Source organism: Pseudopodoces humilis, chromosome 9, assembly GCF_049639895.1.
Source record: "Pseudopodoces humilis isolate 2021_Gansu_Grassland_sample_001 chromosome 9, ASM4963989v1, whole genome shotgun sequence".
NCBI lineage: Eukaryota > Metazoa > Chordata > Aves > Passeriformes > Paridae > Pseudopodoces > Pseudopodoces humilis.
In genome coordinates this window covers 2,085,192-2,097,690 of record NC_142208.1, presented here as the reverse complement: position 1 = coordinate 2,097,690, position 12,499 = coordinate 2,085,192, and the positions used below count along the sequence as shown (strand labels likewise).

The following is a 12,499-nucleotide window of genomic DNA, read 5'->3' as shown; positions in this document are numbered from 1 at the left end:
GAATCATGGAATTGTGGAATGGTTTGGGTTGGAAAGGACTCTAAGGGTCACCTCGTTCTAAGGATCCACTGGGCCAGGTGGCTCCAAGCCCCATCCAACCTGGCCTGGGACAGTCCCAGGGATCCAGGGGCAGCCACAGCTGCTCTGGGCACCCTGTGCCAGGGCCTGCCCACCCTCACAGGGAGGAATTTCTATCTTACATCTCCTCTAAACCTCCCCTCTTTTGTTTCAAACAGTTCCCCCATGTCCTGTCGCTACCTGCCCAGGGAAGCTGGCCCATGGCAAACCGAGGGGACACGCTGGCTCCCTCCAGGAGTCCCAGAGCAACAGCTGACCCATCAAAATACCCTGGTCTGCCTGTTTTGCAGGAAAACCTGCTCTGTCCTCCTCCAACCCTTTTCCTGGCCTGTGTTTTTATAGAGAAGCAAATTCCCTGTCCTTTTCAGGCAGCGCCAGGACTCCTCCGTGGCAGTAGCAGCATCCTTGCAGCAGGAATTTCTGTCAGCAGGAATTTCTGCATCCTCCTTTGGTGCTCCCAAAGCTCTCAGGTGAGGAAATCATTACTGGTAGGGGGAAAAAAAAAAGGAAATGAACCACGGCTGACTCCGTGTTTACTTTGTGCCTGGTAACAACAAACTCCCTATTAAAATTCCCTCTTTACAAAAAGCAGGGGGATTTCAGCCCGGCTGGATTCCCGGAGGCTTTTGGCAGGGCAAGAGGAGATGTGGCAGGGTGAGCTGGTGGGGAGGCAATGCCAGGGTGTCTGTGCAGCAGCATCCCAGGGAAATCAGAGCTCTCTGCAAGGATTTTCCATGCTGGGGAAGCCCTTCTCAGTGCCTCCACCCCACGTTATCAGTAGCTTTGCTGAGTATCCCTGCTTTTTCCCCTGTGTGCTGGTCTTCAGATGCTCTCTCCTTCCTAATGCCTAATTAGGTTGGCAGGACTGTTTGTCCCGATAGCACAGCTATGGATAATGCCATGCAAATTGCCTCCAAGACCTCTGAACCCCCAAATAAAAAAGCACCTCTGGCTACCCCTGGCTGCAGCCTTTCCGGCTGACCACGGCTGCAAATAACAACTGAGGGCTCAAAAGAAGAAGCTCTTTAAAAAGAAATAAATAAATTAAAATTCTCCTTCTTCCCACCAACTGAAATTTTTTATTTTGTACCATAAAGATGTCTCTTGGTGCCAGCAAGCCCAGCCTTATCCCAGATCACTGAGGTATTTAGTGAGGAGCAAGGCCTGAAAGGAAAGGAATCAACAGAGGATGTTTCAGCCCACCTGAGGCCTGCTCTGCCTCCAGAGTTTGGGTGGGGAAATGAAACCCACCCCTCCCTTGACGGTGCGGTCAGAGCTGAAGGGCGCCGTGACCTCGAATCCCAAACAAGTGAGCCTTTGTCTCACCTCCCGATTAAGCTTTGGGAGTTTCCTCTGTTTATTATTCATCTGATTGCCATCTTTTTTAACGCTTTCATGCTCCCCCTTCCTCCTGGCTGTGCCGGAGACCCGAATGCCCAGCCCAGCGAGGTCCCAGCTCAGGAGCTGCACCCCTGACCTGGTGTAGGATGCCAACCCCACCCAGGTGCCGAGGACCCTTTCTCATGTGCCATCCCCTTCCCCATGGCTGCACCCAGCCCCTCTGGGGGTGATGGAGAGGGCTGGAGCCTGCCAGCCTTGCTGAGCCCGGTGCAACTCCTCGCAGCTCGGATCGGCTGCTGGGAGCGGTCCTGCTGCGCCGGGAATTTGATTGACACGTTCATGCCTGGCCATTAGAGGGAAAACGAGGGCTAGTTCATAAACACCTGGGAGGAAAGCCAGCCCTTTGCCTTAATGATAGTTTGTCATGTCATATTTGTCTCAAATTGCGCAATAGGGGTAAGTGAACCCTTCATTTGCATCGCTTTAATTCGTATTTTGAATACCAGACTGCCTTAAACGCCGCCCGGTTTAACCCCCCCGCCTCTCCCTCATTTCTACAGAAGGCACACTCTGCTTCCCAAAGCAGGCACTTTGAAATTCCGCTCATCTGGCCTGATCCAGCTGGAAAACACCTTTTTGTCCCGGTTTATTTTCCCTGAGCTCTCACCCCCCCAGCGCCAGCACTGCTGGGTTTGCATCAGGTGCCTCCCTTCTCCTCGCTGCCCAGCCAGGCTCTTCCCTTGACAGCAACTGGAAATGAGATTTTTTTTTTTAAATTTTATTTTATTTTTTTTTCTGCTCTTCAGCCTTTTCCAGCACCTCCCACTGCTCTGTAAATAGCGGCTGAAGTGCAGGGATGCTCGGGGTAGCACTCCAGGCAGCTGCATCGCCTCTGCTGCGCAGGTGGCCACGAGTACCTCCTGGTTTTTTGGGTGCCTGAAGGAGAAGGAACCTGGCCAGCAGCAAGAGCTCATGGCAGCCCTGGAAGGTTCTCAAAGGTGGATTTTCACTTTTTGGGTGGCAGCTTGCACGCAACATCCCCACGGCCAGGCTGGAGCTCCGGCGCCAAAGCCGCGGCCCCGGTTGCACCGGGCTGGCGACGAGGCACAGGCTGTAATTACCTCCTGCCTGCCAGGGCACCTTCGCACCCACTGCCCTACCCCGAGGAACTGAGCAGCTGCCAGCAATTAAAAGTTGTTAGCAATTCCCATGCTATTTTAACCATTTCTAGGCAGCCACGGCAGCCCCTTCTTCCTCAGGTGGAAAAGAGGGGGACTTGCTGGTGCTCTGACGGCACAGGCGACGTGGCTTTGCTGAATTTGGGGGTCTCTCCGCCTCAAAAAGCGCTGCTGAACCCTTTATGCACCCCACTCCCCCTTTCTCCACTGAGCCAGGGTGGGGTTTAAACCTCCCCCATCAGGAGGGACTCACCAGCTGGAAAATTGCAGCCCCACCAAAGCTTGCAAACGTGTGAGTTTGTTTGCAATTCTTTACGAGGAGGGAGATACGGGCATATCACGGGATGGTTTGGGTTGGAAGGGTAAATAAAGATCATTTAGATGCAACCTCCTGCCATGGGCAGGGACACCTTCTACCATCGCAGGTGGCTCCAAGCCCTGTCCAACCTGGCCTTGGACACTTCCAGGGATCCAGGGGCAGCCACAGCTGCTCTGGGCACCCTGTGCCAGGGCCTGCCCACCCTCCCAGGAAAAAAATTCCTTCTAAAATCTCCTCTAAATCTCTCCTCTTTCAGCTGAAAACCATTCCCCCTGTCCTTGTGCTATCTGCCCCCGTAAAAAGTCGCTCTCTGTCCTTTTTATTAGCCCCCTTTAAAACCAAAAGGCCACAAGGTATCAAGAAGCAGTTGCAGGGTACCTCCCTCGCTGTGTGGATTTTATCTTTTATCATTTGTGTGCGTGTGCATCTGTTATTTTTATGCTCCTGCAGGTGCATCCTGTGGCCTGCATTTTAATGCTCTTTTTTTTTGGGGGGGGTGGGGGGGGGCGTGGGGTGAGAGGAGGGGTACAAGAAAGATGGAGACTTTAAAAAAGAGATAGGACAAGGGAGAATGACTTTAAACTGAAACAGGGCAGCGGTAGATGGGGATATTACGAAGAAATTGCTCCCCGTGAGGGTGGTGAGCCCTCTGAGGCACAGAGAAGCTGTGGCCGCCCCATTCCTGGAAGTGTCCAAGGGTGGGTTGGACGGGGCTTGGAGCATCCCGATCCGGTGGAAGGTGTCGCTGCCCACGGAAGGAGATAATCCCGCCGTCCCTTCCAACGCAACCCCGTCCCCCGATGCAGCAGGACGCCGCTTTCACGCCTTAAAGAATTTCCGAGGTGGTTTTCGGGGAGGGAGGGAGGGAGTGAGGCAGGTGTGGGGTGGCCCGGCTCCTACCGCGTGGCGCTGCTCCCCCTGCTGCCCGCCGCTCCCCGCTGCAGAGCGGGCATCCCTCCCGCTGGATCCGCATCCCGCGGGATGCGCGCCCGCTCCCGGCCGCGCTGGACCGGCGCATCCCGCGCTGGGGCGGGCGGGGCGCGGCTGAGGCCGGGCTCGGCTCCCGGCAGAGCCCGCCCCGGGCCCGCCCCGGCCCGCCCCGCCCGGCGCCGGGCAGCCCGGCAGGGTGGCGGGGCGGGCGGGCAGCGCTCCGCTCCCGGGGCCGCTGCCGCTCCCCCTGCCGGCATGGCGCCGCCCCGCCGCCTCTCCCTCCTCCTCCTCCTCCTCTCCTTCTTCCTCCCCGCGCTGCTGCTCCGCCGGGCGCTGGCCGCCGCAGGTAAGGGGGGTGCGCGCAAGTTTGGGGGGGCTGTGGGGTGGGCAGCATCCCCCAGAAAAAGTTCACTGCGGGTGAGCTGCCCGGCCTTGGGACGCCGAGTTGGTGGGGTTTTTTAGTTTTTGTTTGTTTTTTTTTTAATGTAAAGGTTGAGGGGCTGGCGGCGGAGGGGAATGCTCCCGGGAGGATGATGCTCGCGGGGGATGCGGGCTGGCAGCGCCCTCCGTGCCGGGGGGATGCTCCGGTCCGGGGGGGATGATGTTCTGGGTGGGTGGGGGCTGGCAGCGCTCCCCGCTCCGGGGGGATGCTCTGGGAGGATACGGGTTGGCAGCGCTCCCCGCTCCGGGGGGATTCGGGCTGGCAGCGCTCGCCGCTCCAGGGGTGATGCTCCGCGGGGATACGGGCTGGCAGCGCTCCCCGATCCGGGGGGGATGCTCCAGGGCATGCGGGCTGCCAGCGCCGCTCCCTGCTCGCCTGGCCGTGCCGCTTCCTTATATTTTTTTCTCTCTCTCTGTATTTATACATATATATATATTTATTTTTCTTGGCAAAAGCAAAACAAACCCAGCCCTGTTTGTAGTAGCTCCGGCTGTGATTCCCCGGCGAGTCAAATAAGTAACTATTCAGCCTGGATTTTTTTTTTTTTTAATTTTTTTTTTTCTTAAATTATTACTATTAAACTGGCGTTTTTATAAGCTGAGCGATCGATGGCCGGGCAGCCCAGTGGTCTTTTCCTACGGCTGTTCAAAGTTTCCTGTGCTCAGCCCAATTCTTGTGATTGAGATGCGCTTAAATCCAGCCCTTCCGTTCGTAATCCCTGCCACAGACAAGAACCAGAGGCGCATCTCTCCTGCTGCCCTCTCTCGTTAGGACTCCTGCGGTCAAACTCAGCCTTCCCGCTGTGTATTCCCACTCCACAACTCGCGGACATCCTCAGCACCTCGCGACTTTGTCCTTTGTCATCCTCCGGCGGTGGCCAAAGCAAAGCTGCCCGTGTTTATTCTCCGGGTGTAAAACGATGTGCTCGAGCGTAGAGCTCAGGAGGGGAGCCCTGTAAAGTTTGATGGCGTTTTTGGAGGCTGGGAGGGACCACAGCCGTGTTGGGCAAGGTCATCCCGGCGGGAATTCGGGATCTCTCGCTCCCCGCAGCCCCTCGGGGACGCGTCACGAAGCACAGATCGGTCTTGTTAAGGAGTTGAAAGCGTCTCCTGACAAGCTGATTTTCTAGGAAAATGAACCAAGCCTTCTTTTCTGAAGCGTAATTAAGGTGACGAGGAATTTTAGGGAGGGAGCCTAATTAGATTAATATTTTTTCCGCCTCCGCCACACAAAGATCCACTGTACTTCGGCAAATGGGAAACAGGAATGGCACTATTGACTTATCCAGGGGCCTGGACGTTGCTGCAGCAGCGTCCTCCAGCCAGGAGAAACTCTCCCTCCTCGGTGGGAAGGGAGAGGTTTGAGAGCTGGCAACTGGTGTCCTGCTTGGCTGGGAGCGGTGCCGTAGGGATGGGCAGCTCGGCACGGCGTGGGATGCCGGGCTTTGGGAAGGCTGGATTAGCCAGGCTGGATTAGCCAGGCTGGATTAGCCAGGCTGGATTAGCCAGGTTGCTGTGGGTTAGGGTTTAGCCGTGGCCAAGCTTTCCCTGGATGCTGAGGGGAGCTGGAGAGGGGGATATCGCTGTGTTCGTGCCTGGCTCTTATTTTTGCGTGCACCAAGTTCATGCAGGGGGTTGGAATAAAACTGGGAGGGAGGGAGGGAATGAAGAAGAAAAAAAACAAGTTAAACCTGACCCACCTGGCTCAGTTTGAGTCTGGGGAGCTCTCTCAAGGCACTCTGGTGTAGGTACGTGTGCGTATAATAAAGTTTTTAGCTGGAGAGCTGTAATTAGTGTTTCTCCAGGAGCCTTGTGTAGAGGTGGCATGTGACGCTGCAGAGGAAGGAGCCGAGATGGGTGCTCAGCCCCGGTGATCATCCACTCCCTTCCCCGTCCTTGCCTGGTTTTTAGGGAGAGGCATCACCCAGAAAACAATTTTCTCTCTTAATAGCAAAGAATATACGTGTTGTTTGTGTCGGGTTTTGCAGCGCGGGGGTTGAGGGCTTGTTTTGGATGGGGGTTTGAAACCCTGGAAGCGTCTGGTCCGCTCATCCATCCCCAGCAGCGCTGCTGGGGGAACCCAGCGTGTCCCTGAGCCTGGGGGGCTGCTCTCCAGGCTTCATCCTGCTCCCGGGTGTGCTCCTCTGGCTGGGAAAACAACTGGGTGGGAGGATTTGGAGCTCGCTTTGAGGGTCTTTCCCCGCGGGGCTGCACGGAGGCTGCAGGAGGGCGGCTGAAATCCGGAGGGTGATGCTGGAGGTGGGGACTCGGCTGACAAAGGTGTTTACGGACAGCGTGACGCTGCCATCCTGGCAAAGGAACAGCCTTCCACCCTGCTGCCCTGCCTCCAGCAGGAAGAGACCCCGGGACAGAGGGATGGAGGGGGGGATGGCAGCGCCGCTGTCCCCCAGCTGCATGGGTGGCAGGAGGCTGCCTGCCTGCTGCTGCCATCGTGAGCAGATGGCCGGGGAAAAGAAGCTCCAAGACCTGTTGCCTGTCAAATCCTGCCCTTTGGAAGTGCAGGCTGGAGGACAGGGGTGTGTGGAAGGAGCTGCCACGGGCTGTTTTTGTCTCCTTCAGCTCCGTCGTGGAGCCCTCTCTCTCTCTCTTGGAAGCGGGCGCTCTCTGTGCGTGGTAGCAGCGGAGCGAAACACTGGAACAACAACAAAAAGAGGAGAGAAATGGAAAAACACTACTTTAGAGAGGGCAGAGCCGCTTGGAAACGGCAGCTGTGGGGGGCAGGGAGGAAATCCAGCTTGCATTTTCTCTGCTTGGAAACCAGAAGCTGACCCTGTAAGGAGCTTGGGGGGGTTCTGCTGTGTCCTTCATCCCTGTACGGTCCCGTGGGTCCCTTTGGTGCTGGTTCCCTTTCCAGCCCTGTCCTAGTCGAACAGGAATTATATATAGAAAAATATCTAGAAGCCAGGTCTGTATTTTGGGTCAGTGAAGTGAGCCAAGACGCTGTGAGGAGCTCTGTTCTCCTTCCATTTCTAGCAGTGGCATCCCCACGGCTTTCTCCCTCCCGACGTGTTTGCGGCCAGCGGGATCATCCTGGCAGCCCTGTGGGGTTTTGGGAGAGCCCTGAGCTGGGCTTTGCTGGGCAGTGCCAGGCCAGGAATGTTGTGAGGTGAGGACACAGAGGGCTGTGTGGAGTCTGAGGGGTTCATTACAGCAGATGTTGGTGCCATAAAGCCACAGGTTCCTGCTGTTTCCTATTCATTTATATCTTCCCGGCTCTAGCCACTCTAATGCCAGTGAAAACATTTTCTGGAGCAAGGTGGGGGCGTTGTGGGGGGAAATAAATCATCAGCCCATTCCCTCTGCCCCCTCCTGCCATCCCACCCATGCGTGTCACCGTGGGAAGGGGGCATTAACAGGGGTGCAAGGGATGCCTGGGCTGCCATCAGCTCCTCCATGGCATTTGAAGGCCCACTGGCTCCAATTCTGGTTTTCCATAATCTGCAGAGCTGCAATTTGCTGTAATCAGTTGTATTGTGCAAGCCACCCCTGCCTGTGAGTCAGAGCACGGTGGCACCGAGCTGACACGGCCCCGGCCCTTGGGATGCTGGGCTCTGTGCAGGGATCCCTGTCTGGTGGCATGGAGCCTTAGTCCTCCTGGAAGTGCTCGAGGCCAGGTTGGATTGGCTCCTGCTCCAGTGGAAGGTGTCCCTGCCCGTGGCATGAGATGAGCTGTAAGGTCCCTTCCAACCCAAAGCAGTCTGTGACTCCCTTCTGTTCACCTGGGGCTGAAGGGAATTATCCTGGGTTGGGTAATCCCTCCCTGGCTCTGCCAGAGCTCAGGACCTTCAGGAAGCCTCGTGTGAGCTGCATCTCCGACAAGCAGAGCCTTTGTGGCGTCCCAGGAGCAGTGAAGCAGCAGCTTCTGGGTGATGTTTCTCCTCACACGAGGCTGGAGAAAATCCTGTATGATTGTAGGGCTGGGAATTGCAGGGCTTTGGCTTGTGAGAGGCAGGAAAGGCCGGGAGAGCCGCTCTGATGGCTGCTTTCACACCCACCCTCTCTCGGTGGGAGCCAGGAGCCCCTCGCTGGATGCAGCACCCTCCCTAACACTCCCTAAATGCTCCCTGTCCCTGCAGCCCTGCAGGCTTGGCTTGGATTTCCTCCGTCCAGGCAGTTCTGGAGTGTGGGTTTGCTCGCAGCCTCACGCTGGGCTCCCTGCACGGAGAGTGATGCTGCTCCTGAGGGTCCCAGCTGGGCTGTGAGATAAAGCAGTTCTGCTCCTGTTGGGGGGCAAAGAGCCCAGGCAGAGCCAGAAGGCAAGCAAAGCATCCCAAAAGGCTGTACCGAGTATTATTTTTGAAGCCTCCTGGTTTTTCTGAGGCCTGACTCACAGCACAGGAATGCGCTGGGCTGGCAGCCCCAGACCTGCTCCTCAGCGAGGGGAAGAGCTGCCTCCTCCTCCTCCTCCACCTTCTTCTCCTCTTCCTCCTCCTTCTTCTCCTCCTCTTCCTCCTCCTCCTTCTCCTCCTCCTCCTCCAGAGCCCATTCTCCATCCCAAACCGCTGGGCTGGGCTGGTAGCAGCCACATGTTTGCTGAGCTTAGATTTTTAGGGGATTTTTATTTTTTTTTTTCATCCCCTCTCCTCTTTGCTTTTTTTTAAATTTTATTTATTTTTTTTTAAGGGGCTCAAGCCCCGTTTTTTTTTTTTTTTTTAATTTTCTTATTTTTATTGGGCTCAGCACCTCTGCTGAGGGAAGAGGCAGAGCAAGCCCTGAGATCAAACACCAGCCAGGCTGGGAAAGGCTGGGTGAAGCCACGCTGGAAAAGGAGGAAAGGGAAGGGAAGCAGGAATTATTTAGCATGGGGCTTGCTCCAGCGTGTCCTGCACTCTGCCTTTAATCTCCTGCGAGTCCCTCCCTGCCACAGCCCGGCCCTGCTCGGGTCTCCTCCGCTCCCTCCTGCCTTGGGTGGCTTCTCCCCCTCTTAGGGAGGCTGTTCCCAGTTCCAGAGGGCTCCCCCAGACCCTCGCAGGTGTGATGGAGCTGGGTTAGGTTTATGAAGAGCCTGGGCCTCTTCCCCTGAGCGGTGTGAGCGGGGAGTGTTGAGGCTGTGAGCTTTAAACCAAACTCGTCGTGTTGGGGGTGTACCTGGGCTAAGTCTGCCCAAGGGACAGAGCTCCCTGAGTTTGGGAGTTTGACTCAAACAGAGTTTGGCTCCCCGTGTTTCTGCAGGCTTCCTCCGTGGAGAAATTCAGGGGGGGGAAAGGGAAGAGGCCTGGAAGCAAAGCAAGGCTCATGCAGAGTGTCCTACAGCCTGAGAGGCAAAAAATTCCTTGTGTGTGAGCTCTGCTTCCCACCTTTCCACGGGCTGTGCCGGGCCCCTTCCCTCGCCTGCCCGGCTGGAGCATCCCTGGGGGCCTCGGTGTCTTCTCTCCCCCTGTTCCAGCCCCTCTCTACTGGGGATTGATGGCCAGGTTCTCACTCCTTCAGGTGCTGGGAAACATCCCCTTCTCAGCTAATTCCTTCCCGCAGGGAGGAGGAATCTCCAGGTCCCAAACCTTGGGAATGGCTGTGAAGTCACGAGGGGCATGAGCATGGGGATGGCAGACATAGCAGTGGCACTGGAGTCCCAAAACTGTAGTGTGACCGATGGCACTTGTGTTTATCCAAGTGAAATAAATATAAATCAGGATCCCACTGTCTGCCATGCATAGCTTGGTCTGGGTGGACGTGGCTGATGCAGTCCCCCAGCATTTAAAAATCAAATGTTTTTGGGTTGTTTTCCCCCTTTGGCTTTGCTTGCTGTGTAAGTTTAAGGCAGTGCTGGTGTGTTGTGTTGTTTGTTGTCGTTTTTTATACCCTGGGAGATGAAGGGCACGAGTTGAGACACTTATTACTTATATTATTACTGAAGAGTAATAACATGCCTGGCTGTACAAGAAGAAAAGTAAGCAGAGCTGTTGTCTCCTGGAATGCAAGGTCTGGGCTCTCCCTTTCTCCAGGCAAGCAGGTCCCTTCAGGAAAGGAAGAAGACCCTGTGGATTTGGGGAGCACTTTTGTGGGGCTCTCCTGTGGCCCTCCAAGTCTGTAATACACAGAGCTGCCCAGCCAATTCCCACATCTTATGGGAATAGCAAAGGAGGAGGGAAAGGGGCTGGTTTGTACCACAAGGGATCCCTTCCCAGCTGGAATGCCCAGGGCTGTGAGCACAGGCTGTCAGTCACTACAAGCCCCTGGTGGAGCCAGACACGAAAGTCAGATCCCGGCATCTCTCCCGCGTCCGGGGGGTCCATAAAGACCCCTTGAATAACCTTTACTGCTCCCCTCCTTCACAAGTGTGAGAGCTGAGGGATTGTTTCCCTTTGAAAGAGCGTGGAAAATCTCATTTTGAGCCGTTTAATGCGTGTCAGATCCATCTGCCTGCCTCTCGAGTGGGTGGCCACGGCAGGAGGAGAGCGAGCAGGACATCCCAGTGCAGATGGGTGGGACGGTGCTGGGGGCAGCAGCTGGGGATCCGTGCAGGTGGATAGGGTGGAATGTGGGCACCTCCATGGAGGTGGAGAAATGCAGAACTGATGTTGCCGCACGTGACACCATTTTTGGGTGCTCTGCCTTGTCCTAGGGATGAGTTTCAGCACGGCTTGATGCTTTGAACCGAAGGCTGTCCAGGTGCAGGTAAAACACGAAAATGTTTTTGGGGAATGGGGAGTGCTCCTCCCTGGAAGGATGCTCCTCCCCGCCAGACATCCCTTCCCTGTTGGAGCTCTATGGAGACAGACGTGGTGGCTCTTAAATGATGGGGGGTGAGGGCACAGCTGGGGTGAGAGCAAGGTTCTCTGCACCCAGACGTTGTCCCGCTGTTGCTTTGGGAGTTTTTTCCTTTCCTGGAGTGCCTCTCATCCCTGGGAGCTGCCGCTGGCACGGAAGTGACCCCTGCTCGCCTCCTTCTCGCCACATCGACAGCATTCAAAGGCCTCTGCAGGTCCCATTTCACCGCTCAGACCAGGAGCAGCTCGGGCTGCCCACCTCGGGCTGGGCTCCTGGGTGTCCCTGAAGCTCCCGGGACAGCAGCAGGATGGAGGCACGGGACGTTTCCAGCCCAATCCAGGCTCCCCGGCGGGGTGGCTTGCGGGGGCGGGAGGCTATTAAAAGGGTTGTGTTGCGCTGTACAGCGTGGGAGCTTTCCTTAAGCAGGAGCTTGTGGAGCCCAGAAATTCCTCGGGACAGATTTCAGTGGGAGAAGGGACACGCCTGCTGTCAGCAGTGTCCTCGGTGCTTTCTAGGCTGTGAGGTTTGGGGCACACATGAGGACATCCCCAGCAGTGGCTGAAGGCAGCGAGGTGAAGACTTTGTTTCGCTGACCCTCCCGTGGAGTCTGGTGCTGTCTGGGAAGCTGTAATTCCTCCTGACTGCTGGCTGGGAGCAGTCGGGATGGAGGACAGTCCCAGGGCCAGCAAGGTGTGCTGCTCGGTCAAAGGTCGGACTCGGTGATCCTGGAGGTGTTTTTTAACTCTCACGATTCATAACCAGGACTTTGGAAGGTTTTATGGAGATGGATGAACCGAAGCTCTTCCACGGGCTCTGCCTCCCTGCCGTCTTCAGGGGGTCTCGTGGGCAGGGGCTGCTCTCCCCCCGCCATGAGCCGTCGCCATCCTACGCCATCACCCGGCTGCGTTATTGGCTCCATCTGTTTGGGTTGGCTTGGAGAACAGAAGGGAGGGTGTTTTCCAGCAGCCAGAGAGTGGTTGCTATTTAAAACAACCGAAAAACGCAGTCTGCTGCTTGCTTTTCATCCGTGGAGCCGAGCAAGCGTCCCCACCCTCACCTGGAGGGGCATCTCTGAGGGCTTTTGCAGGGTGAGCAAAGGTAGTAATTAGTGCTGGTCATGAGGGTGGATCCTGCAATGTGGCCCTGCTGTCTGCCGTGGTCTGGCCTGGGGCCACTGCTGCTGCCCAGGTGTGGGATCCCAGCACCTCCTTCCACCCCTGTTTACCCCAAACAGGCTGGGGGTGCAGCCTTGGCCTCCCCGCTGCCACCGCTGCTTTGGCAGCTGCTGGATGGTGCTGCGGCGTTCCTGCACTGGAATATTACTTTTGAAGGTTTTTCTTTCCCCCTCCTTTGACAGATGTGAAATGTAGAGACAGGCTCAAAATGAAAGCATGGCTCCCAGAGTCCAATTACACAGCAATTAAAAGTAATCAGCGGTCTGGGTCGCTGTGCTGGAGACGGGGGTTCGTGGGAGGGTTTTTTT

At 56.3% G+C, this 12,499-nt stretch overlaps 1 protein-coding gene across 1 annotated transcript in view; it reads left to right on the top strand.

Annotated features, from left to right (window-relative positions):
* The first annotated feature begins 4,059 nt into the window (after nucleotides 1–4,059).
* Nucleotides 4,060–12,499, top strand: part of UNC5B (unc-5 netrin receptor B) — a 53,908-nt gene continuing 45,468 nt past the window's right edge. Inside the window, exon 1 of the mRNA XM_005530524.3 lies at nucleotides 4,060–4,192. Coding sequence (XP_005530581.2) covers nucleotides 4,102–4,192 — 91 coding nt within the window. The 5' untranslated portion in view covers nucleotides 4,060–4,101. The remainder of the gene's footprint in view (nucleotides 4,193–12,499) is intronic.